This window comes from Canis lupus, chromosome 21 (genome assembly GCF_011100685.1).
Source record: "Canis lupus familiaris isolate Mischka breed German Shepherd chromosome 21, alternate assembly UU_Cfam_GSD_1.0, whole genome shotgun sequence".
NCBI classification, from domain to species: Eukaryota; Metazoa; Chordata; class Mammalia; order Carnivora; family Canidae; genus Canis; species Canis lupus.
The window spans coordinates 29,841,633-29,857,706 of NC_049242.1; the positions used below are offsets into that span (position 1 = coordinate 29,841,633).

General features: G+C 37.8%; 2 protein-coding genes across 2 annotated transcripts; one reads left to right on the plus strand and one right to left on the minus strand.

Moving 5' to 3' along the window:
• Positions 1 to 3,591: 3,591 nt before the first annotated feature.
• On the minus strand, positions 3,592 to 4,536 carry OR56A1 (olfactory receptor family 56 subfamily A member 1). Its single transcript, NM_001388907.1, is given in 1 exon segment — positions 3,592 to 4,536. A coding segment is annotated over 1 exon segment (945 nt).
• Positions 4,537 to 8,493: 3,957 nt separating this feature from the next.
• On the plus strand, positions 8,494 to 15,519 carry LOC119877339 (ubiquitin-like). The gene is made up of 2 exons (XM_038568120.1): positions 8,494 to 8,509; positions 15,033 to 15,519. Exons 1-2 carry the CDS (start codon positions 8,494 to 8,496, stop codon positions 15,353 to 15,355), a joined length of 339 nt encoding a protein of 112 aa, XP_038424048.1. The 3' UTR covers positions 15,356 to 15,519.
• The last annotated feature ends 555 nt before the right edge of the window (positions 15,520 to 16,074 follow it).

A 16,074-nucleotide genomic window follows, 5' to 3' on the forward strand; every position in this document is an offset into this window, starting at 1 on the left:
AGTCTAAGGTGTACTGAATAATGGCTTGATTACATATGTAGTGAAATGATTACAAATTTAATTAATATCTAGTTAATATCATAAGGAAGAAAAAAGTTTTCCATGTGATGAGAACTTATAGAATCTAGTCTTTTAGCAACTTTCAAACATACTATACAGCAGTGTTAACTATAGTCGCCACGTTGTTCATTATATCCCCAGTACTTACCTGTCTTAAACTGGAAGTGTGTACCTTTAAAATGTCAACTTAAAATGCTGTTAGTTTCTGATGCTTCATTCTATCCATTCAGGACCTGTTCAAAGACTATACTAAAGGAACTTTTTTTTTTTTTTTTTTTTGCTATGGGAGCTTCATGGCAAACTTGTGTCTGCTGTACAAGATCTAGCTCTTTGGGTAATCCTGTTCCTCCATTTTCTTTATCTGTAAAAGGAATCACCCCAAATCTGTCTTAGAACCACTGTGTCCAGTTCCTTGAACCATCTACACAAGGTTTGACAATTTTGTGAGAAACTGTGGTCCTCTTAATCTGTCTCCCAAGGACCAGAGTGGAGAGCCAACCTCAAGTATGTCTTGTCTGTTCTTATACTTAGGGCTCTACTACCTGGAACTAAAGATGCATTATAAACACTATGAAGACTCCTAACACTGGGAAACGAACTAGAGGTGGTGGAAGGGGAGGAGTGTGGGGGTTGGGGGTGAATGGGTGCCGGGCACTGAGGGGGGCACTTGATGGGAAGAGCACTGGGTGTTATTCTGTATGTTGGCAAATTTAACACCAATAAAAAATAAATTTATTATTAAAAAAAACAATATATCCCAGCAGATTGAATGCAAAAAAAATAAAATAAAATTCTTTGTCTTTTCAAAAAAATAAAAAATAAATAAACACTATTGGTTACTCTTCTATCCACTTCAATATTGTAAACAAGGAGATGTTTGCTGAGTCCCCTGATGTGCCAGAAGCTGTGCTCATCACTACGGAGAATGACAAAAGGTATGCTGGACTCTACATCCCTTACAAATTCCTAATACAAACTGTAGTTTCTATAACCATGTAGAGGCAGTTTGAGTCAAGCTTCTTATAATTATAGTGGCCGTTTGCACTGATCTACAGAAACCTAGTGGAGGAATTAAGATCTGAATAAGATCCGAATTCAGGAATTCCTCTTTGAGTCCCTTCTGTATTTGCACCTGGGAGAAGCATAGCAGAGGTAGGGAAAGCACTCCTTGAGAAACCAACGGAGTAGACCAAATGCTGGGCATATCACCTAACAATGTGTCCTATTCCTATGAATTGAATCCTTATTGTTAGATGTTTTTAAAACTAATTTTTATAATCATCCACACAAGGGTCTTATGAAAATTAATGTTATCATGCCCAGATACTAATATATTGAAAGTGCTCAAAACATTTGAGCTTTTGTTTTCATTGTCATTACTATCACTGTTACCAGTATGTAAGGATGTTGAGATTATTACTATCATTTAGGTCATCAGTGTTGAAGCTGGCCCTTCTGTCCTCTGAGGGACAGGAGGAAGGTGGTAGTAGATAAACTCTTCCAGCAGCTGTGAGATGGAGGGGAGTCCTGTGAGAGAATTCTCTTGTAGAAAATGACAAATGCTTAGTCACACCTATGGCTCTGGCTTAAGAAAATGAGAGCCAAGCATGAGGGTATTGAGAGCCGATTCTTACAGGCAAATGGATGTCATTTTCCTTTCCTGCTGTTATTGAGTGTGGCTTTGGAAGAGTCTGCCCTAGAGCCCACAGCAGCCCTAAGCTACAGTTACTCTGTGGAATCTCCACTGAGTGATGCATGCAGTCTCTCTCTATTCCTCTTGACAGCTAATTCCAAACTCTTCCACAGCTATGAAAGCTGTCCCTGTAACATTACGTTATGATGCCATGTCTCTTTGCCTACCTGCATAGGAGGACTTGATTCTGTGTCCAGTGTCCAGTCCCTGAGAGCTAGTGTGCACTATAGGGTGCTGCCTCAGTTGTCCCCTATATGGTCATAAGCCCTCAAACTCAGAACCAACAGAAGCTGCAGAGTCATTAACTCTTGTCTCTCAGCCCCAGACCCACCTATCCAGATATGCTTTGGGATGCTGGGATTTGAACTCTGGGACTCTTCTTTGTCAGCTGGCTCCCTTTTACTTTCCACCCACAGAGAACAACAGGAAAAGACTTGGAAGGCTAAAGCAGAGCAGAGGATCCTTGTTTCTTCCTGTCTGTTCCTGTCGTATCAGTATCCCTGAGCAATGACTGACTCATCAAGGGCAGCAGAGTTGATTCTAGACTTCAGGATTTATTGGTTGGTTGGGTTTTGGACTTGAGTTTGATTTGGGTTTGGGTTTGGTTTGGAACTCCCAGGGTCCAATCAACCTTATTGAATTTCCTCTCAGGTACCAGCAGTAGCAGGACAGAGTCTCATCCTCAGAGATATTAATCCCAGCTCTGAATACACCTCCTCTGAGCTCCTGTGACAGCAGTACCAGTTTAAGGTAGCATCCTCCTTAGATATTTGACACCCAGTCCCATGGGCTTATCGCCAACTTTCTAAGGTCCAATGACCAAATTCTTCCCAAGTGTGAGATTCTTCCTTCAGGTGCTACCTCTGGCATTACTTCAGCAGCCCCTGTTTTAGTTTCAAGTTTCCAACATCCATTTAACCATTTGCTTATATTAAATCTCTGAAAACAAACAGTGCAATTTCCTTCCTCTTCTCCTCACTAGACCTACTATATTATCCAGAAACCTGACCCTTTGCTATGTCTTCTCACCTTCAATGAGAGCTCTTGAGCAGAGTCAACAGATCAAATAAGACCTGATTTTCAGCTTCCTAGGTATGTAGGAATATTTAGGAGAAGTGGCCAATCCACTGTCTCAGTCAGTTTCCCTATTTTCTGGGAAATGGCTTCCTTTCTCCCCATCTCTCTGTCAACCAAATGCTCATTTCTAAGACTCGTTGAAAGTATCGAGACTGTATAGGATAGAACAGGAAGCTGGCATTGTTGTATATTAATATGAACATTCTTCTCCTGCAGGCCTACAGATGCTTTATCAGGCAGGACTCTGCCTTTTCTGAAAACCCACTGGTTCTCAAGGAAGTAGGTATGGGCAGGAAATAGATATCCAGAAGAACAAAACAGAAGCAAAGGAGATAGAGGCTTGGTATCCAGGGTCAATTGCACTGGAGGGGGCATTTCTGCAGAAGAAGCCCAGGCTCTGGAGTCTGGATTTTGATCTCTGCCATTTCCCAAATAATGTGGTCTTTGACAGTTACTACTCTTGAAAAGCATTTTTTTTCTACTGTGTAAAATGGAAGTAATAACACCTGCAGAAATGTTGTGAAAGATTAAATTTACTTAAATAAAATTACCGAGGCTCAAAGCAGCAAATCAAGAAATACAAGTTCCTTCTTTTACCTACATTTATCTGAACCAAGTGAGAAAAATAAAGGAAGAAATCTGGGTCAGTTATGAAGTGAGCTTCAGAGTGTAAAATAAATACCAAGTTTTGTCCAATTCATTGCCTAGACAAAATTACTGAGGAGAAGAAAGAAAATGAATTAGAAATGTATTTTACATATTCACATCCTTTTCCACAGCAATTTATTCATTCCTTGTTTTATCTCTTTGGTCCGAACTCCATATACAATAGGGTTCAAGGCAGGAGGTATGAGGTGATGAAGGACATTGAGCAAGATGAGGATGTCCATAGGGACACTCTTTCTGGCCACATTTGTTAACACAACAACCAGCAGGATGGTGCTGAAGAACAGGATGAGGATGAAGTGAGAGCCACATGTGCTCAGAGCTTTGACAGCAGCCCCCTCAGCCTTGAACCTAAGCACAGCTCTTAGGATAAAGGTGTAGGAGAGGAAGATGAGGATGAAATCTGAGCCCAGTAAAGTCCAACCAGCCACAAATTGGTAGATTCTGTTAAGGGTGAAATTGTCACAGGATAGCCTGGACACAGACAAGTTGGCACAGATGCAGTTCTCAATGACATTTTTCCCACAATAATGGAGCTGGGCAGTGAGAATAGGAATAGGTGCAGTGAGAAGGGCATTCCGGGTGACAATGAAAGCACTAGCTTTGGCCACAAATTGGTTAGTGATGATGGATGGATACCTCAGTGGGTGGCAGATGGCCACATAGCGGTCATAGGCCATGACCATGAATGTGCAAGACTCCATGGGGAGGAAACTGTTCATGATGAACATCTGGAGGAAGCAGGCAGAGAAGCTGATGGACCTCAGATCAAACCAGAAGATGGCCAGGACCTTGGGGATGACAGTGAGGCAGAGCACGATGTCCAGCAGGGAGAGGAGGCTGAGCAGGTAGTACATGGGCTCATGCAGAGAGGCCTCCAGCCGGATAGTGATCAAGAGGGTGGCGTTGGCCCCCATGGCCAGGAGGAAGAGGAGGCTGAGGGGCAGGGACAGCCAGTGCTGCCAACTCTGGTAGTTAGGAAAGCAGATGAGGAGGAATTCGGAGACTGGAGCAGTGGAGTAGTTGCTGGGTGAAGCCATGGAATGAATCTTGAGGCTTCTCTTGACTATTTGTATGGGCAGATACAAGAGGCATTTTTTTTTTTTAATTCACTTCAAAAGTGTGTTGCTCACTTACTCTTTAGGAAGATCATGATATATAGGAGACTCTTCCCAAAAGGCAGATCCCAGTCAATATCATAAAGACAGACTGGTGAGATTTGACAAATAATGCTATGATCTATGAAGGGAAATGAGTCAGTGAAAAAACTAAGATTTGAAAGGGAAATAATGCTAGGGAATAATCTCACATTAAAAATATGCAACAAATCATGTCAGTCTGGTACCAGTGTAATAAAAATAAAATGTTAATAGTATAAAAAGATAGGCCTAAAACACAACTAGTTTTTACAATTAACCAGTACTAAGATGAAGGAAGCATGAGAAGAAGAACACCTATTTTTAAATAGGTGTTTTTTGAGATAATTATTGACATTGATGTGGAATGAAAAACCTTTAATTAGATACTCACCTACTACCATAGCCAATATAATTTTAGATGGAAAATTGTGTTATATCCTTTCCCTCCACTCATGATATACTAGAAGAAAATAGAACACAAAATTGATTAAATCGGTCCTTTGCTAAGACTCCAATCCTATTTGAATACAACCATTTGTTCTCGAGGGCCTGTACCTGATCATCCCAAATGTTCTTAGAATAAGTCTAAAACTACAGAAATGGCTGCTTTTACTATAAATTTATAGTTACCAACTTTAAATGAGTCCTCAATGCTGCCTGTCCATCCTACAAAGCTTGCCCGATCGACTTTTCCTTCTTTCAAAGCTGTTTTCAAGCCTTCTTCATTCTTTTCAAACCTTTAACTCCACTTCTTCTCTTGAAGAAATGGCATCAACCACTACCTCACAGAGAAAAGAGATGCCCAGTGATATTTTCTTCAACTTCCCAAGATAAAACCTATCAACCTACTTACACATTCTCCCATCCTTTCTTTGTTTCCTCCCACTGAAACAGAATCTGCCCATCCTCAAACTGTCAAACCTTCTACCTCCTCCGGTGATTTGCAAAGCTCCTAGCCTTGCAGTTACATGATCAATGGTTTGTTCTACTTCTCTAATTTGGAGTCATATTTCCTTCTTCACTAGATCTGCCTTATTTTTCAAATATTCTCCAGTATCTTTCATCTTTAAAAATAAAAATAAAAAAGCCTCTTGGTTTCCTTCCAGTTATTTCTCCTTCTCCCTCCCTTCACACATAAACTTCTCACAAGCACTGCCACACTCACTGTCTCCAGTCCTCACCTCACATCTGTTCCACAGCTCCTGGCATGGCCTCCTTCTAATAGGGTCATGAAATGCCAAAAAAAGAAAGAAGAAAGAAAGAAAGAAAGGAAAGAAAGAAAGAAAGAGAGAAAGAGAGAAAGAGAGAAAGAGAGAAAGAGAGAAAGAGAGAAAGAGAGAAAGAGAGAAAGAAAGGAAGAAAGGAAGAAGAAAGAAAGAAAGAAAGAAAGAAAGAAAGAAAGAAAGAAAGAAAGAAAAAAGAAAAAGAAAATCTTGCTAAAGCAATTGATCAATTCCTCTTCCTGACACACCCTCTTTGTTTTGGTTTGCATCACAATCTCCTAGTTTATTTCACACATCCTAGTCTCCTCATTTTCTCTTATGCTTTTTCTTTTTCTTTTTTTCTTTTTTTTTTCATCCACCATCTTAGCATCAGTTTCAAGTTTCGGTCCTGGGTTCTCTTTGATTTTCTTTTTTTTTTTTTTTTTTTTTGAGATCTTATTTATTTATTCATGAGAGACAAGAGACAGAGAGAGAGAGAGAGAGAGAGAGAGAGGCAGAGACCCAGACAGCGGGAGAAGCAGGCTCCATGCAGAGTGCCTCATGTGGGACTCTATCCCGGGACTCCAGGATCATGCCCTGGGTGGAAGGCAGGTGCTAAACTGCTGAGCCACCCGGGATCCCTCTCTGATTTTCTTCATCCCTCTGTGCTATTCTGCTCTACTCTGTCTCCTACTTCCTTCATCCATATGCTCAATTACCATCTCCATGTTGATGATTACTAAATTATATCTTTTGTCTAAACCTCCTTAAATGCCTACTTGACATATCAACTTGGATTTTTCAAAGATATCCAAACACACCAGGTTTAAAATTAACCTACTATTTGTCTGCCAAGCCTGGTTTTCTAGCATCTCCTATCTCAGTGAATAGCATGTATATCTGGACTATTCCACAAGTCAAGGGCTAGAGACCATCTTGAACATATCCTTCACCTGTACCACCTATTTAAAACCCACAACCAAAACCTGTCAAATTTTCCTTTTAATTAGCTCTTGAGTCCACTTACTTCTCCATCACCACTATCACCAGCCAAGACTACAGTACTATTATCTCTTGGGTGAAATTTACTGAAATTGCCTCTTACTGCATTCTAGGTTTCATTATAAAACCATTCTTGGGATCCCTGGGTGGCGCAGCGGTTTAGCACCTGCCTTTGGCCCAGGGTGTGATCCTGGAGACCCAAGATCGAGTCCCACGTCGGGCTCCCAGTGCATGGAGCCTGCTTCTGTCTCTGCCTCTCTCTCTCTCTCTCTCTCTGTGACTATCATAAATAAATAAAATTTTTTTAAAACTTTAAAAAAAATAAAAATAAAAATAAAACCATTCTCTACTTTGAAATTAGAGAAATTTTTTAAAATATTAAAACATGATCTTGCCACTCATCTGATTAAAATATGCCATTGGCTTCTCATTCTTAATAGACATAAAACAAAATTCTGAACTTTAACTTTATTAGATCACAAGTTTATGAGAGAAGAAACCATGTTTGTTGGTGTTTTTCATCATTATAAGTACAGTGTATAGGTAGATTCCTTTATAGGTGCTCATAGTTAATTGAACAAATTATTTAATAAATGAATGAATGAATGAATGAATGAATACTAAGTCATATATCATTTGCATCCTTCTCCATTTCCCAGCCTCATCTGATACCTTTCTTTCTCTCACTCCCAGAGCTCCAGTCACACTGTCCTTTTTCAGATCTTCAAATACAATATGCACTTTCTCCTCCCTCTTCTCTTAGAAAACTATGCATCCCATACTTTTATTTACATGTCTACATCCACTTACTTTCTATTCATCCTTTACATCTCAGTTCAAATATTCCCTTCTCTGCATGGTTTTCTCTAATCCTCTCCAGACAAGATACAGATATCCTATTTTATGTTCTCATAGCATTTTATCACACCCTCACAGTTTATATGTGAGTAATAATTTGGTTATACTCCTTCCCTCATGTCCAGTTAGACATTTCATGCCATGATAGGAGGAACTATGCTCACTAACTGGTACAGTGCTGGCATTAAGAGGTACCCAACAATATTTATAGAATAAATTAACTGCTTTATGAGCAGAGTGATAGAGAGGGACAAAATAAAATTTTCTAAATCAGCCTGAGGAGAAAAGGAAGCCTTTCTAAAGTTATCAACACCTTAGCTGAGTTTTGATGGAGGTGGAAGACATACATGCACAAAATTGTAGGTAGCATATTTCAGATATATAAAATGGGTTATGTAAAAGCATGGAAATAAGTTGGAGAAAAAGTTCATAAGGAAACTCTATGATATATTCAATTTGACTGGAGCCATGAGGGTGGGGAGTTGAAAGAAAGAGCAGAAAAAGAAGTTAAAAACAAAGAGAAAGCCAGATCATGAAGGACGTTTTCTATGCTAAGGATTTTAGAATTAATCTAATATATAAAGAGAAGACAGAAATATTTTCATTAGGGGAGAGAGGTGACTAGGTATGGGTTATAGGAAGAGGACACAATGCCACTGATGATTTGAGTAAGGAGAGACAGCAAAAGCCAAAAGAATGGAAACTGCAATTGCCCAGATGAGAAGTGTTGTCCAAACAAAGTCTGAGCACTGAGGATGGACAGAAGCAGCATATTCTGGTGGTAATGTAGACAGCTATGAAAGATACAGGAGGTGAGAAGCCCAGAATTTTCTGGCTTGAATAAATAGAATCACCAAGGTGATCACAGGAGAATTAATAGGTTTAGTGTGTATGAGTATATGTCAAGACTGAGGTGTTTACACTCTACATAGAGATTTATCTTAGACTGTTGGAAATGAGGAGTTTTGAACAAATTTGAAGGAATCTGGTTTAAGATATAAATTCAGAAAGCATTAGCACATAGCTGAAGTATTTGGAATAGCATAGAGCTGATATGCCAGAAAATAACAACACCAAAGGGTGAAAAAAGAAAAAAAGAGACATAAATGGATGGCCTCCATTTATGAAGGAAAGTAAGATAAATGAAGTTCATTGAGAAAGTAATTTATTATTATTACTATTATTTACTATTTAACACTTAACACATAGATTTTGGACTTCTTTGTCTCACTCCACCCTCCTGTGAAATATCTGAAGACAGACAAAGTCCACTTTTCCACTCATACATACCAATATTCTCTAACATCCCACAGATTCTTAATAAAAATCTATTGAAAAGATTTTTGAATTATTGGGCCTTGGTGTTTTATGTTGTTGGAAAATCCCAAGGAGGGAAAGGGAGACAAGAGAGTTAGCCAGAGTTTCAGTGTGCTGGAGAGGACACTGAGAAAGGGAGAGAAAAAGTCCTGTGGTGGTGTCACTGAGGGGGCAGGCCACAAATCCATGGTGGAACTTGGGTGCTTCTTCATGACACTGTTTATAGGTGCTCCTCAAGAACCTACTCCTTGGTTAATGGTAAAACCCCGGGCTCAGTCTCTGGCTTAAGAAATCTTTTGCTTTTGCCCTAATTAATACAACACAAAACATTCTTATTTTTTGCTCCTAACATATCCATTAGAATTTTCTTGAATTTCCTCCAGTTTGGTCATTACCGCATTATCCATACAAAACCTATCTCCCTGCACCAGTCTTTCCTCTCCTTCTTGACCCTTATCCTCTCTATATCCTATTTTCTCATCCTGGTCAAATATTATTAGCACTTTGTCCTCTTCTAGCATTGTTTAACATAATCTTCGTATCTGTTTATGCTTCTTCTCAAAGTTTACTCACTGATCAATTCTCCTATGTATCTGCTTCTGTTCTTCACATATTGCTCATTAACTTTTGGAAAAGTGAAATCTCTATTGCTCAAAACTTATCAAGTCCAGGACACTTGTCTTCAGCCACCCAGTGTTACCACTTCAGATCAGAGTCTATTAAATCCCAATTCTTCACTGCTTAACATTGGAGAATGGGACAGAGGGAGGAAGTGAGAAATCTGGAATAGGAGAGAAGGAAAAAGGGACAGATTCATAGATATCCTGAAAGGTAGAAGTACACATTGAACATAAGTCAGTGATGTGGTATATGAAGTAAACATCGATTTAGGACTTTAAAACTAGACTGACAGTATTAGCTGCAATATACCAAATGTCTAGTATGTACCAGGCATTCTTTTAAGTGATATATATATAATTTAGATATAAATATTAAATTATAAAAATGTAAATTAACTATAAATATATTTTGTACACATACAATCTCAAGAGCTAAGTAGATGAGAATCTTTCTCAACCCTATTCTGGTTATTTCACCTGGAGTATCCTGTCCAATTCAGTACACTATGTATTAAATCATATAAGTTACAGGATGATAAAAAGCAAAGGGCATAATCATTACAAATTATAGATGTGTGACCTGCCAAAAACAACTTCAAAATATAGGAATGGTTGTCTTGGGGAAAAGGGCAAGACTAGGACCATCAGAGAGATATCACAGAAAAATTGAGCCCAATTGAATATGAGAGAGAGCTTTCTATAAATCTAAAGGAAGTTCTATCTCTCCAGTTTAAACTGCTCTACTGAGACAAGGTTGGGAGGCAGCTTCTTCATCATCATTTTTTTCTGAATCTCCATGCAAGGCAACTAGTGACATACTAAACTCGGCATCCCTACACTCTCTATCCCAATGTCGAATTTATAGATCTCCTTCCTTTCCTGATCAGACAAGATGAAGTCCAATTCTCTACATGCACTAAATCTAACCAAGCTAGGAAATGGAATCCTCTTTTAGAAAGGCAGAGGGAAGAAAGAAAAACTAAGACGTTTCTTACAGAGGTGCTTAGGATTTCGGAATGCTAATATATCCAGAGCCACTATATCTCCCACCTCCTCATTGTCTTTTCTTCCTGTTAATTGGAGGCTGCCTATTAGAAAAGGTCCCTGCCTGTCTTGTCACTCTTCCCATCTAGATCCAATTCAGTCTGTGCTATCTACCCACCCTTGGCCCCAGAACTTACAGAAGATGTCAAAGGATGAGTCTTTAAATGATATATCAGCTGTATTGGTAATCATGCTGGGACTTTGCTAAATAAATCTGAAGAGTTTTATGAACTCCTATTCCTCTCCTACCCTCCCTTTTTTGGACCCAGATGGGAAACAGTGGCTTGGAAAATAGACTTAGGAGATGATGATCTGAGTCCTTTGGGAACTGTCTTATTATGCTTCTGCAAGTAGGAAGTTGGGATGTGAAGAATGGAGTGGTTTAAAACTAAGGTTAAAACTTGCCGGAAGCCAGGAGCCAATGATCTGGTGCACAAACCTGACATGGTCAAATATGTAGGAAAAGAGAATATAGAGCAATCCCTTTTGTTATAATTTTAAAGTTTTGAGTGAAATTTCTAAGTGACCTACGGTAGTTAAGTTCTTTTACATTTTTTCTCATTGAATCATCTCCCTTAGATAGGAATGAGCAACTCTTTGAAGTAGGAACTATTATCCTCACTATGTAGGAAATAAACAGAAAGATGAAGCCTTGCCCAAACTCACCACAGCTAGCCTACATTCATAGCCACGTCAATCCAATTCCAATGTCTGTTTTCTAAATGACATTTCTCTATACTAACAAATGTGACCATAGGTATTGATATCCTAAACAAAATTCTAGCAAGTCAAGTTTAGCAAACTGTTAACATTTTTTAACTGACAAATATATTTATCTTTTGAAGAATGCAGAGTTCAATACAAGGAAATTGTCAACACATCAAGATTGCAGATAAGATCATGAGAATAAAACCATTCAAATCATAAGAAGGTTTAAATACTAGCTCTGGCATTTTCTATTTGTGTCATTCATCCATTAGACAAATACTAACTACCACTTATGCCCCACAAACTGTATTGGGCACTGTATACAATGCTGAATAAAGCAAACACAGTTCCTATCCTCACCAAGAGCTCATTCTAATTATGTGGTTGTTAAAAGAAAATAGGCATCTCTAAATGTACTTCTTTGAATAATTTCTAAGATATATTGTTTAGCAAAGAAGCAGCAAAAACAGTGCACAGAATAACATAATTTTAATGCTATGCAAAGAATACATATAAAAAAGTGTATATATAAATACATATGTTATCATATATTTTATTATATATAATTAAATTACCTCTAAAAGAATATATAAGAAACCTGTAAGAATAGTTGCTTCTGGAAAAGAAAACTGTGCTTGGCAGTATAGAATAGAATGGTATCTTAGAGATTGCTGGTTATTTACCCAATGCCCCCATTCTTAACAAAAAACAATTTTATTGGGGTACCATCTATACTGCCAAAATACTATACCTCTCAGATTCTGAATGTTAGCAGATGTCATTTGGTGGGGTTTTTAGGAAGACTCTTCAACATGAACTAACTCAATTGAGAAATGAAGGCCTTTAGCCCACACTCCTTCCTTATGGATTGAGGATTGATACCTGAATTTCTAGTTTAAACTATCAGCAACTTTGAGGATAAAAGTCAGTTTCTAAGTATGATAAAGAAGAAAGAGAGAAACTAGTGAAGCTCTGGTTTCAGCCTTGGATGCCCACTTCTGAAATGCTTCTATGTGAAAGGAAAAGAATTTTTTAATTTGTTGGTCACCATATTTGGAGTTTCTATTATATGCAGTCAGATATACACTTACTGAAACAGAGAACGAATTACTTTTACTGAATACCTTTTTTAATCTTCAAAATTTTGAACCATGTACCTATATTATTTTTTAATTAAATATATTTTTTTAATATTCTTTCGAGGACTCCCGGGTAACTCAGTGATTGAACATCTGCCTTCAGCTCGGGGTATGATTCTGGGAGCTGGGATTGAGTCCTGCATTGGGCTCCTTGCAGGGAGCCTGCTTCTCCCTCTGCCTATCTCTCTCTCTCTCTCTCTCTCATTAATAAATAAATCTTTAATTTAAAAAAAAGTATTCTTTTGGTAAAAACAGTAAAAATATAAAACAGCTAAATGCTGAAAGTTTTGGTAATTATAAAAAAGAAAATATACAAAATCCTAACTCTGGGAAATGAACAAGGGATAGTGGAAGGGGAGGTGGGTGGGGGGATGGGGTGACTGGGTGACAGGCACTGAGGGGGAGCACTTGATGGAATGAGCTCTGGACATTATACTAGATGTTGGCAAATCGAACTCCAATAAAAAAATATACAAAAAAATAAAATAAAATAACATATAAAAATTAAAAAAAATAAAAATCCTATCATATACCATCATAGAGCATTACTATGGGAGTATCAGTTTAGGTAAGGTAGATCAAAAAGGTCTTAAAGAGAGGTATAAATAGGAAGACAAAGGTAGAAACAGGACAGGCAAGAAGGCTATTATCTGATCCAGGCAAGAGATGGTGGTGGCATGGACTAGATTGGTGGCAGAGGAAAAGACTTTGAATAAACAAATTTTGGGAGAATAGTCAAGTCAACATAATTATGAATTAGAAATGAGAAATGAAGTATTCAATGTAAAAATCAAATATGAATCTTAGGAGTCTATCTTGGGCAACTTGGCAAAGATAGGCTCATTTACTGTCATGACATCACACATTAGGATTTCTGGGTATTATTGAGTGTACATCTGAAATTTGTGATAATAAATTTAATGTGAAATCAGTAAGTTTATTTACAGGATTTTTTTCCTAGTAAATTTCAATCTTTTACAGAAGAGACAAATATTTAGATTTAAACAAAGTTTGGGGTTTTTCAAGCAACTACAATGGGGAAGAGAAGAAAGGAGGCTAGATTATTTCCCAAAATGTAATTAAATGATGGGCTATAGAATCTATTTGGGGAATATAAATAATAGTGAAAGGGAATATAAGGGAAGGGAGAAGAAATGTGTGGGAAATATCAGAAAGGGAGACAGAACGTAAAGACTGCTAGCTCTGGGAAACGAACTAGGGGTGGTAGAAGGGGAGGAGGGCGGGGGGTGGGAGTGAATGGGTGACGGGCACTGGGTGTTATTCTGTACGTTAGTAAATTGAACACCAATAAAAAATAAATTAAAAAAAAAAAGAATCTAAGGCTAGACAAAAATAGTCAGGACAAGGAAGGATGAACGATATGAAGGGGATTCAGCCAATGGCCTATAACACAAGATATCCAACAATTGTGATGTCCAAGGACAGTTGAAAATTTGAGCCTGAAGGCAGAAGGTATAAAGTAAATGTTTCAAGTCTATCTGTTAGAGGTGGACCAACACAAAAATGAAATAAGTCAAAATTGGAGATTTAAACAAAAAAAAAAAGTTGTTTTGAGTACAGGCAAAACTAAGTACTCAAATTTCATTTTCCCAGCAATAAGACTCCACCAAAAAATAAATGTATATACATAAATAATTAACAATTATAAGAGAAGATATACACAGTATAGTTACCTAAAGATACATCTAGAGGAGCTTAGGAAAGACTTAGACTTCAGGCAAAGAATATGTTCAAGAGAGAAATAGTCTGAGCTATGTATTTCTAGCCCATAGTATTCCCATGGATTTTAGACAATTTAGTTAGGTAATAAATAATTTATTTAATTTTCTTGTTGTCTCATCTAATACACCTGTAAACATAATTCACCTGGACCCATATATTAGAAAAGGAGCAGAAACTTACTCTCCTGTGCCCTTTATAAATTTGTTTGGGATCCATGTAATTGTAGCAATCTGGAGCTTCCTGCTGCTTTATATTGCACAGGAGGATGGAGTCCATCTGAAATAGATACAATAAGGGAAACAAAGAGATAACCACTCAGCTGGCAAGCAGGCATACATGAGCTGTTTCTGTGGGAATCCAGCAACACAGTTCTATTCACTTGTGCTGGGAAGTCCATGCAAAGATAGGACCAGAACAGACTGATGGCTAAAACCGAAATCCAAAGTGATGCTACAATTAAGCCAATAAAAAGTGAAAAATCTGCTTTGTGGTTCCCACTTCTCCCGCACTTATTTTTCACTGTTTCTCCACAAGTTCCTAACTGGTGACCTTTAAATGCATCCCTGAATTCACTGACTTCTTACATTTGTTTTCTACTTACATAAACTGATTGTTTTTCTCCCCAATCCAATACTCATTCTTTGAATGCTCGCTCTGAACAGTACAACCAATGGCAGCTCAAAATTTTTCCTCTGATTATGAAATAATACACTGACATTCAAACATTCCAATTATATAATATTGTATATCATTTATCTTTGTAGGCAAGCAGCTGGAAGATGGCTGTACCCTTTCTTATTACAACATCCAGAAAGAATCAACTCTGCACCTGGTCCTGCGCCTGAAGGATGGTATGCAGATCTTCATGAAGACCCTGACCAGCAAGATCATCATCCTGGAGGTGGAGCCCAGTGACACCATCGAAAATGTGAAGGCCAAGATCCAGGATAAAGAGGGCATCCCCCCTGACCAGCAGAGGCTCATCTTTGCAGGCAAGCAGCTGGAAGATGGCCACACTCTTTCTGATGACAACATCCAGAAAGAGTCAACTCTCTACCTGGTTCTCCGTCTGAGGGGTGGCTGTTAATTCTTCAATCTTGAATTCTTAGTGCCCAATGATGGCATGGCTCTGCACTCTAGCTAGCTATTTGCCCCAATTTAAGTTTAGAAATTACCAGTTTCAGTAAGAGCTGAATCACTGGTTTTCTCAATAGCTGTTCAAAATGTTAATAAAAGTTTTGTTGCATGGTAAAAAAAAAAAAAAAATCATTTAAAGTGCAGCAAAATGTCACCCATTAGAAATAATTGTATAAGCAATCTGTTGTATATTTTTCATCTGTCCTTCTAAGTATATTAAAATTATATACATGTAAATATAATATCCCATATCAGTTTAACTTACATACATGAGCCTGTTATAAACTCCATTATATCCTATACCTTTGCACTAGGCACAGCCATTAGATATATAATGAGTCTGTAGTATGTTTTATTATCTGGTAAGGTGTGACAAATCTTTTTAAAAACTCTCTTCTATTTGGTGAGACTATAACCTTACATATACACTTTACATTTTAGAGTAACTGCACCAAAAATCCTCTGAAAACCTTTGCTGTAATGTTTCTTGAAATTGCATTGACTGTATGAATTAATATGAGGAAAACAGACCTCTTTAAAATGCTCTTGTGTCCTTTCCATGGACATGGTTTATCTCTACATTTAATCAGGTCTTCATTTAAATACTTTAAGCGTAATTTAAAACAGTATCCTTAAAGGTTTTGTGTATTTATTATGATTCCAATTTCT